General features: G+C 47.9%; 1 protein-coding gene across 1 annotated transcript; it reads left to right on the forward strand.

Annotated features, from left to right (window-relative positions):
* The first annotated feature begins 7 nt into the window (after nt 1–7).
* Nucleotides 8–13,709, forward strand: MTG1 (mitochondrial ribosome associated GTPase 1). Its single transcript, XM_082223301.1, has 11 exons — nt 8–141; nt 2,826–2,889; nt 3,573–3,678; nt 4,286–4,366; nt 4,628–4,684; nt 6,151–6,241; nt 6,420–6,481; nt 8,794–8,890; nt 10,752–10,833; nt 10,944–11,056; nt 11,821–13,709. The coding sequence occupies exons 1-11, from the start codon at nt 36–38 to the stop codon at nt 11,916–11,918; spliced, it is 957 nt and encodes a 318-aa protein (XP_082079427.1). The 5' UTR covers nt 8–35; the 3' UTR covers nt 11,919–13,709.
* Nucleotides 13,710–18,896: the final 5,187 nt, after the last annotated feature.

Consider the following 18,896-nt stretch of genomic DNA (forward strand, 5'->3'; position numbering starts at 1 on the left):
CAGGCAGTTGCCGAGAGAGGGCGAAAGAGGCAGGCATGCGACTCACGTCTCTCTTGCGGGCGCAGCTCCGAGGCTGGCGGGAGCGGTTCGACTGCGGCGGCCGGGATGTGGCCCACTGGTTCCCCGGGCACATGGCGAGAGGCACGTTGGGCCGGTGACCACTCGGGTGGGGAGCGGGGGCAAAAATAGCGCGCAGGCTGGGCTTCCGGTAGAAACCAGGGCCGTGGCCTCTCTAGGCCGAGGCGTCTCTGTGGCCTGGCTCAAAGCCCTTCTGAGCCAGGAGGGCTTGTTTGCTTGAATATTTGTTTTGTTGTTTACTCGTGTCCAACTCTTCGTGACCCCCTGGACCAGAGCACGCCAGGCACTCCTGTCTTCCACTGCCTCCCGCAGTTTGGTCAAACTCATGCTGGTAGCTTCGCGAACACTATCCAGCCATCTCGTCCTCTGTCTTCCCCTTCTCCTTGTGCCCTCCATCTTTCCCCACATCAGGGTCTTTTCCAGGGAGACTTCTCTTCTCATGAGGTGGCCAAAGTATTGGAGCCTCAGCTTCACGATCTGTCCTTCCAGGGAGCACTCAGGGCTGATTTCCTTCAGGATGGAAAGGTTTGATCTTCTTGCAGTCCAGGGGACTCTCAAGAGTCTCCTCCAGCACCATAATTCAAAAGCATCAATTCTTCGGTGATCAGCCTTCTTTATGGTCCAGCTCTCACTTCCATACATCACTACTGGGAAAACCATAGCTTTAACTACAGTGGTACCTTAAGTTAAGTACTTAATTCGTTCCGGAGGGCCTTTCTTAACCTGAAATTGTTCTTAACCTGAAGCACCATTTTAGCTAATGGGGTCGCCTGCTGCCGCCATGCTGCTGGAGCACAATTTCTGTTCTCATCCTGAAGCAAAGTTCTTAACCTGAAGCACTATTTTTGGGTTAGCGGAGTCTGTAACCTGAAGCGTATGTAACCCGAGGTACCACTAGTGGTACACTGACCTAATTCAAAAGCATCAATTCTTCGGTGATCAGCCTTTTTTATGGTCCAGCACTCACTTCCATACATCACTACTGGGAAAACCATAGCTTTAACTATACGGACCTTTGTTGGCAAGGTGATGTCTCTGCTTTCTAAGATGCTGTCTAGGTTTGTCATTGCTTTTCTCCCAAGAAGCAGGCGTCTTTTAATTTCGTGGCTGCTGTCACCATCTGCAGTGATCATGGAGCCCAAGAAAGTAAAATCTCTCACTGCCTCCATTTCTTCCCCTTCTATTTGCCAGGAGGTGATGGGACCGGTGGCCATGATCTTCGTTTTTTTGATGTTGAGCTTCAAACCATATTTTGCGCTCTCCTCTTTCACCCTCATTAAAAGGTTCTTTAATTCCTCCTCACTTTCTGCCATCAAGGTTGTGTCATCTGCATATCTGAGGTTGTTGATACTTCTTCCGGCAATCTTAATTCCGGCTAGGGATTCATCCAGGCCAGCCTTTCGCATGATGAATTCTGCATGTAAGTTAAATAAGCAGGGAGACATTCGTTTGTTTATTTGGTTAAAAAAACAAAACCCTCTTTTCCTGCTATAAAGGCTCCCAGGCCGGCTTACATGAAATCAGAACAAGACACTCCCAGACTGCAGGCTTAAAATCTAAAATCACATGCGCACATGCACAGCACACAAGGAAAAAAAGGAGGAGGAAAATCAAAACCCACTGACAGCTGTACCTTCGTGGACCAACTGGCAAGGTTCAGGAGCAGGAGGTGCCTCTTGGAGCTGGGCCCTCCAGAAAAGTTGATGGAGTGAGCCTTCTGCTTAGTGTCTCCCGATAGGGAGTCTGGTAGAACAGTTGCCCCCAGGGTGATAGCCGAAGGAGAGAGGAGTTAGCCTGGCCTGTAGCAACAGAGCTGATGGGGTGAGCTCTGCTCTCCTGCTGCTGGAATTGTACTTGTGCCTTCTTGCCTTTGACTTTTTATTAATTTTGAAGAAATTGGATATAAGCATAACATTATCCAAACAGTTGGTTTCACCCCTCTCCTAGAGCTATATGCATAGTTGGTGGGCGTCAGTCATCAGAGTATTCATTTGGATACGTCTTATATTAGCAAAATCGGCCATATCAGTTGTATCGTTCAGGGGGTGTGACATAGCTGTCAACTTTCAGATTTGAAAATAAGGGATCAGCAGCCTCGAAAATAAGGGATCAGCAGCCTCATCTGTCCCAGGGACAGTCTACGGGATATCTAACAATCCGGGATAGCAGTGGGAAACGGCGCTGGAATAAGGGAATCTCCTGCAAAAAAAAGGGAAGGTTGACAGCTATGGGGTGTGATCTCTTAGCTTCTCAGATAAAGCAATTGTCCGTTATATGATATGTAAATGATCAAGTTTTCCCCATTTTTTAATTTGCTGTGAGCAGTTGTGCCGTTACCAAAAGAAAAATGATAAGTTCCTTGTGCAATAATTTAATATGAATATCTTTTTAAATTGTTAAGAAACCTTGGAATGGGTTGCATTGTACACCTGACTTGTAATTTTGCATATTTCTGCGAATAACCTTTGCCAAAACAGTTGCACTAGTTCACATGTCCACTGCATATGAAAAATCATGCCTATTACCTTCCACCCTCTCCAGCATGCTGCAGAGGATGTTTTGTCTGTATAGCTGAGTATTACGGGTGTTAAATTCTATCTATGTATTAGCTTAAAAGAATTTACTCAAATACTGGTTGGTATTGATTTTAGTGGGGGTTTTGTCCATAGACTATTCCAATCTGCCTCTTCAAATTTGATACCAAAGTCCTTTTCCTGATTTTGTTTAATACTTTGGTGTTTTTTTAGGGCTGAAGGATATGCAGAAACGCCTTCGAGTGGTCGACTGTTTACTGGAGGTTCACGATGCCCGCATATCCTTTTGTGGAGATCAGCATGCGCACAAGCTACACCCTTTAAAACACATCCTTTCCACCCCCGCTGCCACCATTTTCCCTGAGAACAACTTATGATGACTTACAGCTAAACATAAGAAAAACTAAGAATGTAGGAAAATAATAATAAAAAAGCAAAGAATTATAGAATTAAAGCTATAGGTAGATGGATAGATACATTAATAGACTTTTAGATATAAGATCTATTAAAACCATACAAGTATGTAATTACAGTGAAAACAGTACTGCATCCTTTTCATTAAAAGTCAGTTCCCAAAAGTCTGTTGGAACAAGAAAGTCTTCATCTATTAAAATTAATGGAATATGCAAAAATGGTAAAACTCACCAGAAGAATAAGAAATCAAGAAGAAGAGAGACTTTTTAAAACAGAATGGGGGGAAATTATTGATTATTTGAGGACGTATTGTAAACAATATGATTGATATAAACATGGGCAGTAAGAGATAACTAAGGAAAGGATAAGGGGGAAATGTATAAATGTATTTGAATTGTATATGCAGTAATAAAAGGATATGAAATCATTAACTGCAGAAGGGAGGGGAAGGAAGGTAAGTTAGATTTTTAAAGATTTTTGTTTTTCTAAATGTACACTAGGCTGCTGCTGTTTTTCTCGTCTCTTTTTGGCTCCTTAGCACATGCACATCCCACTCTCAGGCCGGAACCCTCAGTTGCAGGAAGCATTAGGTATCCGCCCACACTTATTATTGTTGAACAAAATGGATCTGGCAGACCTAACCCACAAACAGGTAAGACCCAAGTAGGTTCTTTCTATATTTGTCACTTTGACAAGCCCACAAACAAATTGACAGGCTGAGAAACAGCAGCATGACTTTTCCAACTGGGGATCTTGAAACTTATTTTTTAACGTAAATTGTCTTGGGATTCCTTCTGAATCATGAGGCAAGACAGAAATAAAATTCGTATTTTCTCTGGCCCTTCCTCCTGTCTCATGCTGACTGAGGTTCAGCAGGTGAGGACTGGAGAAAAGGCTTTCTCCATCAGAGTGCCCGGTCTATGAAATCACCTTCCCCAGGCAATTGCAGTTGCATTGAGAGAAGACTTAAAACTGATTTATTCCATTGGACATTTTCTAGCTAAAGGTACATTTCAAAGTTCTTTTTTGACATGGGTTCTCCCCCTTTCTTTTTCTGTGTCTGCTGTATTGTTTTATACTGTTCCTTCACTGGATTTTAAATTGTTCTGTTCTTTTGAGCTAATGCAAGTTGTCAGCTGCCTTGTATCTACTTTGTGAATAAAGCCGAGGTACACGATCTTTATAAATAAACAGTATAAATAACTCTCATCTTCTTCATGCTCCCTGATTTCATAAATCTCTTCTTTATATGTTTATAGAGGATTCTAGAATGTTTGGAACAGCAAGGTTTTAAGAACGTCCTCTTCACGGATTGCCTGAAAGATGAAAATATCCAAAAGGTACTACTTTGCTGTCAGGGCAAAGTTATATTCTGCTAAGGTAGGTTTGGAGTGGAAGTTTTACATCCTAAAATCAAGCTTCTTTCTTGTGCTTGTTAGTGGCTGAAATGGTGAGACCCTGTCTCTTAGCACATTTATTAAACTTGGGGGATTGAAAAAAAGAGAGAGAGATGGACCAGCAGTCATTTAGGGTCCCTCATTTAGGGGCCAAGAGTAGCCTAACAGTAGTTCCACTGAAACTGCTCTTTTATTTCTTTGCAGATTATTCCCCATGTCACAGAACTGATCAGCAACAGTCCGCGGTACCAGAGAGATGAGGTCAGTTATATTGTATGTAGTCAGTGCCTTTTTTCCTTGAAGAAAAGTTGCTGGCACTGCGTACCGTTGATATTATCACAGGGAGTTCCACACCTGAATACAGAACATTTAACATGGCATTTTGAAAATGCAGTTTTTGTTCTGGAGCATGCAAGGGGTAGGGAGATACTAGCAATTATTTGCTGAATGATTTCCAATTAGTGAAACCTCTCCTGGTATGTCCCACAGAGAAATTTACGGTCTGCAAATAAAAACACCCTAAAGATCCCAGGCCACAGAGAGGTTAGGTTGGCCTCAACTAGAGCCAGGGCTTTCTCGGCCGCGGCTCCAATCTGGTGGAACGCTCTGTCACAAGAGACTAGGGCCCTGCAGGACCTGACATCCTTCCACAGGGCCTGCAAGACAGAGCTGTTCCACCAGGCCTTTTGTCAGGGCGCAGCCTGACCCCCTCCTCTGGCAATCTGCACAAAATTTTGCTTGATGGTTGCCATTAATTTGATTTTAATTTGATTTAATTAATTTTATAATGAATGTTTTAGAATGTTGGACTATTTTGATTGTTGTTAGCCGCCCTGAGCCCAGCTTCGGCTGGGGAGGGCGGGATATAAATAAAATTTATTATTATTATTATTATTGAATCCTGAGCATGCAACACAGCTTGTCCTCCCACCTTTTGACATTATTTTATAGAGTTCTGACAACAGTTACAGCCTCTACCCAGAAAGCTATCCCCCATCCTGCATCCCCTCCCCCCTTTCTCCTTCCCCTTTCTTTCCTCCTTTCCCCCCCCCCCCGCCTGAGAAATCACAGGAGGAATTGCTGCTTCTCCCCATCACTGGAGGAGGCAGCCTCATGTGTCCCTGCTCTGCAGCACTGGGAAGCTTTTCCGGGGGAAGTGATGGAAACTGTAACAGGCCCCCGCTTTCATCCTGACAGGCAGCCACCACTCTCCGCATCTGTGCAGCGTTACACATTTTTAGCCCCCCCCTCCAACAAGTACAGTGGTACCTCGGGTTACATACGCTTCAGGTGACATATGCTTCAAGTTACAGACTCCACTAACCCAGAAATACTGCTTCAGGTTAAGAACTTTGCTTCAGGTTGAGAACAGAAATCGTGCTCTGGCGGCGCGGCAGCAGCAGGAGGCCCCATTAGCTAAAGTGGTGCTTCAGGTTAAGAACAGTTTCAGGTTAAGAACAGACCTCTGGAACGAATTAAGTACTTAACCCGAGGTACCACTGTAGCCTGATGATAATGGTTCCATTTCTGCATGCACAGGATAAGGACAGGAGATTAACATCTGCAATCAACTGCTGTGGGGCAGGAAGATGGGGTGGGGGATAGGGAGTGGGGCGGCTGAGCTATTTGCCCTTTGTTTTTGTGGATGGATATATTTCTGTTGTCAGCTGTTGTCAGCTATTTTTGCAAGGCTACAGACCGCTTCTGGCCTTTCTGCTTGGTTCCAGAATGCAGAGAGCTGCATCATGGTCATTGGAGTGCCAAATGTGGGGAAATCATCAGTCATCAATTCTCTGAGAAGGGTGCACCTTAGAAAAGGTATGTTTTCCTCCTTCAGATTGGACCAATAGCGCTGGTGCCTGTGAGCAGATTCCATGGCAACAGTTATGGTCCAAAAGGCCTAGGGACCTATTCTGTTGACAGCTACTCTGTATGTTGCGTGTAACTGCTGATCTTTCCCCCTCCCCTTTCTCTCTCCCCTCTGCCCAACCCAAAGGGAAAGCCTCCTTGGTTGGTGGGACACCAGGCATTACCAGAGCAGTTCTTACCAGAATCCAGGTAATGCGACGGGCCTTCCACAAATTGGGAAGTGGCTGGGGGGCTGCAGTGCAAGACTCCTTTTCTGGGTATATGAAAGTGAAGGATGTATCACAGATGGATATTCCGTCAGTGATAAATGGCAGTGCTTGGGTAGTGTTGCCATGAATATGTAGCCTCCCAAAGTGGCGGGGAAAACTTCTGTGCTCACAGAAGCCGGACCTGTGAAGTGTGCAGAAGTGGGTTCTATGTCTGGTTAGATTTGTGTCGGATGTAAACATACAAGTCAACAGACAGTGCCTGTGTTGTTGTTGTTTAGTCGTGTCCGACTCTTCGTGACCCCATGGACCAGAGCACGCCAGACACTCCTGTCTTCCACTGCCTCCCGCAGTTTGGTCAAACTCATGCTGGTAGCCTCGAGAACACTGTCCAACCATCTGTGTTACATCTTCCTGTGTTTACATCTTCCTATTTGCATGAATTGGGAAAGCTTGAGGCAGCTGGTGATAATAATTTAATTTTTTTAGTAGAAAAGCAGCACGTCATTTTTGTGTACGGGTCAGCGTGTCAGATTAGTGCCAGGGAGACCCAGATTCAAATCCCCACTTGGCCATGAGATTTACTAAACTGGCTCCTGGGCAAGTTGCTATCTTTCAGCATAACTTATCTCACCCGATGTTGGGAGGATAAAATGGAGCTGGGTGGGACTTGACCCAGGTACACTGCCTTGAGCTTCTTAGAAGGAAAGCAGAGATATAAAATCAATAGTAAATAATAAACTTCCTAAAAATACAAAACAGCAGCAGAAAAAAATTACACACCGATAGGCTTTTTAAAGTAATTACATAATACAGCTTCCAGAAAAATGTCAGGAGTCACAAACCTTTCAACACCCTAAGAAGACAAAGCCCAAACTACCATATTTTTCGCCCTATAGGACACACTTTTCCCCCTCCAGAAATGAAGGGAAAATGTGTGTGCGTCCTATGGGGCGAATGCAGGCTTTCGCTGAAGCCTAGAGAGCGAGAGGGGTCGGTAAGCACCGACCCCTCTCGCTCTCCAGGCTTCAGGAAGCTATCCGCAAGCCTTGGGAGCCCGCGGGAGTTCCCGCCGGGCTCCCAAGGCTTGCGGACAGCAGCCTGCAACCCGAAACCTGGGGAGCGCAGCAGAGTGCGCCCCGGGCTTCGGGCAGATATCCGCAAGCCTGGGGAGACCGGCAGGAGTTCCGACCCCTCTCGCTCTCCAGGCTTCAGGAAGCTATCCGCAAGCCTTGGGATCCTGCTGGGCTCCCCAGGCTTGCGGACAGCAGCCTGCAGTCCGAAACCCGGGGAGCGCAGCGGAGCTCTCCACAAGCCTGCTTCGGGCAGTTCTCCACAAGCCTGGGGAGCCCGGCGGGAGTTCCTGCCGGGCTCCCAAAGCTTGGGGATAGCAACCTGTTCAGGGGGTTGGGGGAAGCTCAGGCTTCCCCAGCCCCACGCCTGGGGGGGAAATATTTTTTTTTTCTTTATTCCCCCCCCCAAAAAAAAGCTAGGTGCGCCCTATGGGCCGGTGCGCCCTATAGGGCGAAAAATACAGTATATAGAAAATTTAAATTAGCAAATGCTGGGATGAACAGGACAGATTTTCTCTGGCAGTTGTAGTTGGCATCTGTCTGTGTCGAGGGACAATGGAGTACACCCCTGGGGGTGAAGTCAAACGGCCACAGAATCACAGCGCCTGCTGTAGCCGCAGAGACCAGTAACTCCTAGCTGCTCCTTCCCACGTGGTTTTTGCTGCATCAGCAGCACCAAAGTGAGCCCTGGCAGCTGAAAGATAATAGAGAAGATTCCAGGTGGATCTCCCTTGGGGAAAGAATTGCAGTTGGGTCTTAGTTATAGAAGAAAAAAAATCCCTTCCCCTGTAGTAACCCACTTAACCTCCATGGGCAGTGGAAGCTGGAGATCTAAGTTGCTGAGATCGGTTACTACAGCTGGTCATTGAGATTGTCTGATCTCAGATTTTTTAGGGATTGATAAGGCAGAAGCAGCACTAGTTTAAATTGTGCTCACCGTCCGTGACAATTCTTAAGAATTGCTGCAATATTGCTGAGCCTCTGGCTGGCTGCTGTGTTCTGAATCAGTTGAAGTTTCCCAAAGCAACTGTGTGTGTGTAAACTGTTACAGTAATCAAGGCTGGATGTTTCTAGAGAATCTGGGTCTTGCCTCAAGCAGGACCCCTCTATTGAGAAGGCTGCACTGGTTCTTGAGCACTGCGAGTGAGCTGGGTAGCCATTTTTTAAGCGTATTCTTAGAGCATCATTTCCCAAAAGGATGTTCGATGTCTCCATGTTTCAGGTGAGCGAAAGGCCCATCATGTTCTTGCTGGATACTCCCGGAGTGCTGTCTCCCCAGATTGGGTGTGTGGAAACAGGACTGAAGTTAGCGCTCTGCGGTAAGAGGACTCGGTGCATATATGCTACTTATGGGGTCTGGGTAGGAGAGGCAATTTTTTTTTATTTTCATAAAATTGATACGCACCGATTTTGTAAAACAGCAACTCAAAGGGATCAACAAGAAGAATTCTTGACCTTGCTGGATAAGCAAGCAATGCCCCAGGCAGGGGATGGAAATAGCCACATAGGATCCATTGCCAGGGAACCAGAAAAGTCAATTTTTTTCTTAGAGTCTGAAAAAAAATTGGACTTTTGGGAGCAAAATGAATATATTTCAATCTTTTGGGGTGATGCGTGAAATATTTTTTGAAATAATTATGTTAAAATGTTATAATTCAGGCTGCTATAACATTTCTAGCCCACAGACTGTAAAAGAAATCATATTTGTGATAATAGCATTGCTACTTTTGTTTGACTCCACTACTGAACAAAGCATTGCACTTTGGCCCAGATTCCACTAAGGAGTTGTGCTGGTGGAAGCCAGCAGAAGTCATGCTAGCACAATACGGCTTCCTCCACTCTCATCCCATGTCCCCCCAATAGTTCTGGGGGTTCAGGAGACTCCCTCTAGAACAGCTTGTGCTGACAAAGTGACCATAATACTGTGATGTTGAATTCCTTGCTTTATGCCTGATGTTGCAAATGTACTTTTAAAAGTTGCAGAATACAGAGCATTCTTAGGCTTTTGATCCAATCTGGGAATCTGCTGCTACAGCATAATAGCAAGGCATACCCTCCATCATTCCACATTGTTCTGTGAACCACCCTGAGACCACCACATATAGGACTGTATATAAATTCAAATAATAAAACAACAATAACAAACCTGCAGCTATGAGGCTTGCTCACAAGTCCAGGGCTGGCTCTTTAAACCATCTTTCTGTATTAGTTCCTTGCCTATGGCTCTGCATATTGCCCTGTGTATCCTGACCCATGAGGGACGCGGGTGGTGCTGTGGGTTAAACCACAGAGCCTATGACTTGCCAATCAGAAGGTCGGCGGTTCGAATCCCCGCAACGGGGTGAGCTCCCATTGCTCAGTCCCAGCTCCTGCCAACCTAGCAGTTCAAAAGCACATCAAAGTGCAAGTAGATAAATAGGTACTGCTCTGGCGGGAAGGTAAACGGCATTTCCGTGCGCTGCTCTGGTTTGCCAATAAAGCGAGATGAGCGTTGCAACCCCAGAGTCGGCCACGACTAGACCTAATGGTCAGGGGTCCCTTTACCTTTACTTATCCTGACCCATACTAATATGAAGCTTGAAAGGCAGTAGGGGCAGGGATCACGTGCTCACTTAAACCTCTTTGGAGTCGTGGATTCTGTACAGTGGTGCCTCGCAAGACGAAATTAATTCGTTCCGTGAGTTTTTTCGTCTAGCAAATTTTTCGTCTTGTGAAGCACGGTGTCAGAAAAGTTTTGGAAAAGCTTCAAAAATCACCAAAAACCTCAAAAAAGGCTACCACACCGCATTCTATGAGTTGCTCCTCAAAGTCAGGTCGCAACTTATTAACGGTGTTAAGAAAAAGGAAACAAACTTGCAAGACGTTTTCGTCTTGTGAAGCAAGCCCATAGGGAAATTCATCTTGCGAAGCAGCTCAAAAACCGCAAAACCCTTTCGTCTAGCGAGTTTTTCGTCTTGCGAGGCATTCGTCTTGCGGGGCACCACTGTATTGCATGGCACCCCAGCCCAACCAGGTTTTGGGGGTGTGCTGCATCTTGCCCAAATGAACATCTGCCTCAGCTTGGGCACTAGAGCGCCTTATTGACGATATCTCCAGCTGCTCATTCGGCGTAGGGTGATGCTTGGTGGGTATAGATCGGCCCAACTCTGCCACAAACCCCTCTGGCCATTTTTCACCCAGGAGCGATCAAGGATCACCTGGTGGGCGAGGATGTCATTGCCGATTACCTTCTTTACACACTGAACCAGCGGCAGCAATTCAGGTGAGACAATCCCTTAAACTCCAGGTTGGGGTTGGAAACACTGGATATGGGAGTCTCCTGGTTTTTTTGTTTTTAAAAGAAACCTCTCCTTTTGTTCCTTGACCATGCAGTTACGTAGAACGTTATGGGCTGGATGGTCCTTCAGATAACGTGGAGAGTCTACTTAAGAGCATTGCTCTGAGCCTGGGCAAGACCCAAAAAATCAAAGTACTGACTGGCACAGGTGAGCCCCGTCCTCCTCTCCCTGCCACCAGCTGTTTAGGCTGTGTTAAGGTGTCCGCCTGGAAGTTTTGCAAATTGGGGTGGAAAGAGTTCAGCCTAGAGGTAAAGCACATGTAGAGAAGCACCCAGGATCCTGTGTCTGCTGGCATTTCCTGACGTCCTGCACCTCGGAAGGCGAGGTCTGGTGATCGCCTTTGTGTGCTGCTGCTGTTGCTCCCGACGTAGTGACGATGGGTGTGGCGTTTGCCTCCTAGGTGGGTCATAAGGGTTAAAATGAGTGTGATATGATTGGCCAGTGGAAACTGATAGGAGGAGTTAGGGTTAGAGGGGGAGTTGTGTGAAAGTCAGTTGAGAGTTGAAGAAGGAGGAGGGAGGTTAAGTCTGGGTTGGTTGAGTTGTGTGGTGAGAGAGTGAGAGGAATTGTTAGGTGGAGTCAGATAGATAGTTGGAATAATCAGTTTGAAGTTGTTAGGAACGCATAGGACAGACAGTTAAGGAGCTAAGTTTAAGAAACTACCGAGGAAAATTAACAGAAACCATAAGCTTGTTCATGCCTATAAATAAACTTGATTATTTGTTAATGTTAACAACTGCCTGGACTCCGTTATTACCCATGAGGAGAAACGGGTTGGTGGCAAAGAAGAAAGCAATCACGGTGGTGGCACAAGGTCAATAGGCCATCAAACGTCCGGGGGCCCTGTGTAATCGCCACAATGGGCACAGACAGTTCTGTAATTCGGTCTTCTCCATCCTTTTGCCCGGCAGGAAATGTGACCGTCAAGGCACCAAACTACAACGCAGCAGCATCCGAGTTTATCCACACTTTCCGCAAGGGACTCCTGGGGAAAGTCATGCTTGACTAAGGGCAGCAGTTTCCTAGGCGGTGCTGAAGTTTTCTCCTGGGTCGTTCTGGAGGATTCTCCCTGGGACAGCAGTGTGCCGTCCTTAAGCCTGGAGTCAGTGGCAGGTTTATCTCCTTTGTGGATGCAGTTGCAGAGCCCCGTGATGAGGATGGAGCAGGCAGCAATGGCCATAACTGGCTACGTTTCTCCCTCTTTTCTTTACGTCTTCCCTCGCTGCCCCACCTGCTGTTCCTTCTCCAGGTTGCAGCAGCTGGACGAGTTTTTTATTTTGAGAGAGAGGAAGGCCTTTCTTCAGAAGCTTGAAGCACAGTGATCGTAAGGAACCTGTTACAGGTTGCAGTGTCTGTGCGAACAGTTTGTCAGCAAGTTACATATGCAATAAGCTAACTGATGACCCTGAGTACCCTTGGGATTATTACTTCTGGCGTGCTTTCACTGCTGCTTTCTGCTTTCCCTGTGCCAGTATGGGGTAGGCAATGATTCTCAGCTTGCCTCTGCTTTCTAAGCAATAACACAAGAGTGCTGCCATTCCACTTCCATTTTAAAAAGTGATGCAGATTCTGACGATTTTTAACTTGTTTGAACTATGTATGTAAGCTGTCTCCGAATGGTGGCTAACAGTGGTTTTAGTAAATGATTTTTAAAGAAATAGTTCCAGTTCAAAGGAGTTATTTCTGCCTCCTGCTGCCTTACTCTCGGCGAGGACTGCACCTCGCCTTTGTTGCCTCCTGCCTGCTCTTACAATATATTATTAAAATGTGAATTGGCTATGTCTTGGGGCAGATCTGTTGTACAAAGTTGATCTGATGCAAAGGGACATTTTACTCAGGCTGGAAAAATTGGCCGTAATTCGGGAGTGACTGAGCTGGTTAACTTCTTCCCTTTAGAGTGGTCTGGGAGGTTGATTTGCTTTGCTGTCTCCAGCTTCTTTGCTCTTCTGCTCTCGTCCTCCTTGCTGGAATTTTGTTGACACTGGGAGCCAGTGTGGTGTAGTGGTTAAGAGCGGTAGTCTCGTAATCTGGGGAACTGGGTTCGCGTCTCCGCTCCTCCACGTGCAGCTGCTGGGTGACCTTGGGCCAGTCACACTTCTCTGAAGTCTCTCAGCCCCACTCACCCCACAGAGTGTTTGTTGTGGGGGAGGAAGGGAAAGGAGAATGTTAGCCGCTTTGAGACTCCTTAAAGGGAGTGAAAGGCGGGATATCAAATTCAAACTCTTCTTCTTCTTCTTCTCCGCTTTATTAGGGGCCGATGTGGATGAGAAAGGAATCTCAACTATTTATTCCCCCAGTCTAGCATGAAAGGATTTTCCATTGTAATGGCTAGGGGCTGCCCTGATGGCAGAAATAAGATGAAAGCATTCAAAAGCAACGCTTGGGAAACAATAGCGTTGGGGCAGACGGGAAGAGATGTTTTAAGGACATAGCAATTCACCTGTGAGGCAACATGAGGATTGCTTCCTCGTTGGATTTAATAGAAGAGCAGCCAAGAGTTGAAACTAAATTTTGAAGATGCTCAGGTAGCGAAAAACTGACCTATTCTTATCTAACAGTTTTTATATCAAATGTCTGAGACATTTATCAGGGCATTTATCAGGCCCAGATCCTGGTATTGCCCCCCTAATGTATTTCACTGTATTTAGAATAAATTATGCAGGTGTACAGGTAATCTGACAAATAACACGGTAAATTGTCCGAATTATTCTCGTCGTCTGCGGTGCTCTGTGATTTGCTTCGTTGCTGTAAAAATAACTACGCGGCTCATTGCTCTTAAAATACAAGATTTCAAAACGAACATGAACATGGATTAATTCTCTTTTTTTATTTTCACATCACCTTTCAAACACGAGAAAAGAGTGTTGAGACACAGTGTCACGAATTGGGCCTCTCCATTTCCCCACATTTTGTATAGGTGAGGGCTACCCATGATTACAAAGTACAGAAGAGGTAATTTTGTAAACATGCTACTTACATGGAAATATCTCGTGTGGAATCTCTCAGGAATGAAGCACCCTTTTCGCTCCCACCCCCGAGGCACCGGAGACAGCACACGGTACTTGTTATTTAGCTCCACAGATTTCTTACCGAACGTCATAAAATCAAGGTGAAGGATCTTCACGTTTGACTTATTACAAAAGCTACTGTAAAAAGTTACTTGTCGCACAAAATGTGGTCCAAAGAGTTGGAACTGGACTGATAAGGACTTAGCGTAATGTGCACACACATTTTAAAACTGTTTTCTTTGTGGCGAGCTAAGCGAAAACCTAAAAACGGGAAAATAAATAACGAAGACTGAACTGGTGCCAGTGTTGGCAGTGACTGCTGAGCAGCGGCAGCTTGGAGCTGTGATGGAGAACATGGGAGAGGCAGGCCATGTCTCCTAGGCAGGCACACGTTGTGTCGCTATTCATTCTGCTGCAGTTGGCCCCTAAGATTTGGCAGTAAGACTTCAACCCTAAGCATGCTGCCATCATGGAATAAGTTTCCTTTTAAATTTGTAAACTTGGCTTACAGCTGAAAGAGAGTGGTTTTTATTGGCATTTAAATGGACAAGGAGCCACTGACTTCATTGAGCAGCTTAATCCGAAGCGCAGCTCCTGCTATACAGCTAGTTTTAGCTAAAGCTCTTTGAAACTTTTTTTACTGCCTTTTTGTACCGATTCAGACAATTGGTCCATTCTGCCTAGTATTCTAACTTCTGCTGGTTCTGGAGGTGGGGGTGGGGGTGGGGAGCAGCCTTAGGCAGAAGTCTTTCTCTGCCTCTGCTACCTGAGATCTCTTTAACTAAAGATTCCAGGGATTGAAGCAGTCACTTTCTACAGTGATACCTTGGTTTAAACAGCTTAGTTTATGAACAACGTGGATTAAGAATGCCGCAAACGCAGAAGTAGGTGTTTTGGTTTGTGAACTTTGCCCTGGAAGCAGAACATGTTCCGCTTCCTTTTGAGTGTGTTCCATTTGTAAATTGAGTCCCCAGCTGCTATAGGAAAGCACGCCTTGGTTTAAGAACACTTTGGTTTAAGTGTGTAAACCAAGGTACCACTGTATATGCAAATCATGAGCCCTGCCTCTGAGCTATAGCACTTCCCCTGTGCCCCCCCCCCCCCCGCCATGGATGGCTATAGCTGATCATCCTGAACTTTAATAAAGCCATATTAGTGTAGAGGTGCAAGCGGTTCACACATCTAGTTCATGTACCTCTGTTCCATCTCCAATAGGTTTTTAACCTTCCCTTGTATGCAAGGGGGCAGCTCTCATATTTTGGCTATGGAGAAGATGAATATGGAACGCCAAGAAGAACATAGTATTTGCCCTTCCTGTTCCCTTTCCATAATAGTGAAAACCACTCTTAGTCTGTACGTTCTGGAAGGGCTACGTATAGGTCTGAAGTTGTTGAGTGTGCCCTGCTTGACGGAAGTTGAATATGCATACATACAGCTATCTTTTGCACAGGACGTGGGTGGCACTGTGGGTTAAACCACAGAGCCTAGGACTTGCCAATCGGAAGGTTGGTGGTTCGAATCCCCGCGAGGGGGTGAGCTCCCGTTGCTCTGTCCCTGCTCCTGCCAACCTAGCAGTTCGAAAGCACGTCAAAATGCAAGTAGATAAATAGGTACTGCTCCTGCGGGAAGGTAAACAGCGTTTCCGTGCGCTGCTCTGGTTTGCCAGAAGCAGCTTAGTCATGCTGGCCACATGACCTGGAAGCTGTCTGCAGACAAACACCGACTCCCTCGGCCAATAAAGTGAGATGAGCGCCGCAACCCCAGAATTGGCCACGACTGGACCTAATGGTCAGGGGTCGCTTTACCTTACTTTATCTTTTGCACCTTTTTTCTTTCTTACAATGACCCCCTTCTTACTTTGACCATTCCTAGTACTTTAACAGAGCCTGTGCAACTCAATGGTGGTCACAGTAAGTTAGCACAAGAAATAACTCCCATCTGTTTGAATGGCCATGGGGTCGGGAGGTATCAATTGCCCTTGCAAGGAGAGGGCACCGTTCCTTCCTGCATCACAGTAAAGCACCATGCTTAGAAAACCCCTCCTGGGAAATCTGGCAGTAACAGGAGGAATCTGGAAATCTTTTGAGCACCTTCGGAATCAGGCACAGGGCAGGAATTTGGCTATACCCGGGTGACAACAGCAACTGATATGGCTTTAAACGTGGTGCTGGTCTGCTGAGTGACATGGCTCCTACAGGGATCTATCGCTCCCGAGAGACTGGGTACCACTGGGAACACGATTTGATACCTTGTGCAAGGAAACAAGATTCAGATAACCCGAATACAGCACCTTTTGGCAAACAGCACATCCAACCCCCCCATTGTAATTCCAGCATTCCTTATAGGAAGCATCCATGTTCAAGCCCGAATCAGGGAAAGGAATAACCCAGAGCAGTTGCTCCACAGTAAAATTGGAGAACATTGGGGAAAGGTTGGCGAGGACAGAGTAAAGGCTCCTTGCAGGCAGTGCCCCCCCCTTAGAGGGTAAAGAATCTGGCCACGCACAGCAGGCAGGCAGGCAGATATGAAAGGTGCCAGGATTCGGCACCCGAGGTCCAGGCCCGATAGTTGTAACTGCCCTCGCCGGTGCTGTTGCCAGACTGTGCCTCTGCGTATTCCGGGCCGCCCTCGCCAGCGGACCTCATCCTGCCGGCAGCCACGGCCGAGGCCGCTCCTGCAGCCGCGCCACCTGCCGCCGCCGCAGCCGCCACCCGTAGTCCTGAGCTGTAGCGGGTTGAAGATTTTGACCGCCGCGTACTGCCACGGGCGCTACCCCTGGCTGCCCCTCGGGCGCCGCCACGCCCTCCTTTGCAACTGATGCCTTCGAAGAAGACGGCAAGCAGCAGAATGAGAGTCCAGCAGATGGCCGCGCTCCATTTCATCCTCGCGGGAAAGTAGGTCAGGCCTGTAGGGAAACGGAAACCGGCACATCAGCAGCAATGTTTGGGAAAAGCACGACAACCGCAACGGCATGTGTGAATGTGAGGATGCTACCCTGCCCGAGTCTCCGGTAAATTAACGCTAGAGCCACGTTACAGTGGTACCTCGGGTTGCATACGCTTCAGGTTACAGACTCCGCTAACCCAGAAATATTACCTCGGGTTAAGAACTTTGCTTCAGGATGAGAAGAGAAATCGTGCTCCAGCGGCGCGGTGGCAGCAGGAGGCCCCATTAGCTAAAGTGCTGCTTCAGGTTAAGAACAGTTTCAGGTTAAGAACAGACCTCCGGAACGAATTAAGTACTTAACCCGAGGTACCACTGTACAGTGGTACCTCAGGTTACATACGCTTCAGGTTACATACGCTTCAGGTTACAGACTCCGCTAACCCAGAAATAGTGCTTCAGATCAAGAACTTTGCTTCAGGATGAGAACAGAAATTGTGCTCCAGTGGCGCGGCGGCAGCAGGAGGCCCCATTAACTAAAGTGGTGTTTCAGGTTAAGAACAGTTTCAGGTTAAAAACAGACCGCCGGAACGAATTAAGTACTTAACATGAGGTACCACTGTATTTACTTACTGCATTTCTCTGTCACCCAAGAGCCAACGTCCTCTGTCCATAGCACAAAATATTAGCTAAAACTGCAAAATTTAAGTGTGCACAAAATTAAACCTGAAATCTGAAACAGGTTAACTAAAACAGCCGTGACATGAAAGCAACGCCAGACAGGACAGTAGCGCAAAGGGTCTGAAAAACACTCAAGGCATGTTAAAGACTAAAATGTCTGCCGAGATAAGATGCTTGGCGATGGAGGCAAGGCGATATAGGTGCCAGGCGAAGCTTTGCATCTCTTGCAACCCCTTGCCTCACCACCTCCTGCAGCAGCACTCAAGAGGGGAAAGGCAGCAGGATGTAAACGTGGGCAACCTGATAAAATACACAGCCATCGCTGTGCCAGTACCACTGGTTACCTAAGAAACACGTTCCCTTTGTGCTTAGCCAAAGCAAGAGCGAGCCTGGGCTTCTCTGCGCCACGGAACGTGCGCCTAGGGCGCAATTGCCCGGGGCGGTGTTGGCACACCAGGATCACGCCGGGAAGGCGGCAGGGGCCAAGGCAATGCCCGCGGCCAGGAGAATGAGAGGTGGGGTGGGGGGGCAAGGGGGAGAGGGAACCCCAGGGTCAGCGGGCGCCCCTTCACGCGCACCCGGCAAAGGGGAGGCCGCCGTAGCCTCCTCGCCCTGCATGCAAGGATGCCGTTCCTGCCCCCCCCCACCGGCCGCCAGGGGTGCCAACTTGTAGAAAATATTGGAGGGGGTAGGTAAGCCCCACCCCACATCATTGATCGCACGACGGGGCGCACCCAAGCCATTGGATGGGCAATGCCCATTTTTTGCGGCAGGCCCTCCAAATATTTTATGGGGGGCAGCGAAGGGACCTCGGCCCCAGTACGTGCTGCAGCCCCCCAGCCCCACTTATCAGCCCTACTCCCGAGCCCCAACGCCACCCTCCTTCCCCCCACCCCCCACCCCGCTTTGCCGCATCCATGGCAGGGCCAAAGCGCGGCAGGCGCCCGCGCAAGGGGCTGGCTCCGCTTACCGCGCGCCCCTGGCAAGCGGATCCTTCGGATCCCGCGCCGCCCCGCGCGCCTTGCCTGCAGGCAGCACCCGCGGGCGGCGGGGAGGCGAGGATCTGCCGGCTGCCGCGATGGGTAGGGGGTCCCTCCGCCGTCCGGTGGCCCCACGGGGGGAGGCGAACCCGATTCGCACGATGCCTGCAGCCCGCGGGGGAGCGGATGGACCGGTGCTAGCTGGCGCGCGCGCTCTCTCTGTCTCTCTCTCTCGGCGCGCGCCTACCGCCGTGCCCACGTTCCCAGTGCACGCGTCGCCGCCCCCGCATCTTGTGGCTGGGGGAGGGGGGCCACCAACACTGCAGCAACGCCACCGTTTAAAGCAGAAACGCGTCTCCAGTGAGAACGATGGCAGTGATCAGTTGCAATCACAGAACTGCAGAGTGGGAAGGGGTCCCTAGAGTCATCTAGTCG

The sequence above is a fragment of the Podarcis vaucheri genome (genome assembly GCF_965113315.1).
Source record: "Podarcis vaucheri genome assembly, chromosome: 5".
Taxonomy (NCBI): domain Eukaryota; kingdom Metazoa; phylum Chordata; class Lepidosauria; order Squamata; family Lacertidae; genus Podarcis; species Podarcis vaucheri.

What these genes read in the sequence shown, in the direction of transcription:
- MTG1 (XM_082223301.1), top strand. Translation starts at nt 36, where the DNA reads ATGCGACTCACGTCTCTCTTGCGGGCGCAGCTCCGAGGCTGGCGGGAG. An exon ending in CAGTTCTTACCAGAATCCAG is followed by an intron (nt 6,482 to 8,793) that starts GTAATGCGACGG and finishes TCCATGTTTCAG; the next exon opens with GTGAGCGAAAGGCCCATCAT. An exon ending in CAAAGTACTGACTGGCACAG is followed by an intron (nt 11,057 to 11,820) that starts GTGAGCCCCGTC and finishes TTTGCCCGGCAG; the next exon opens with GAAATGTGACCGTCAAGGCA.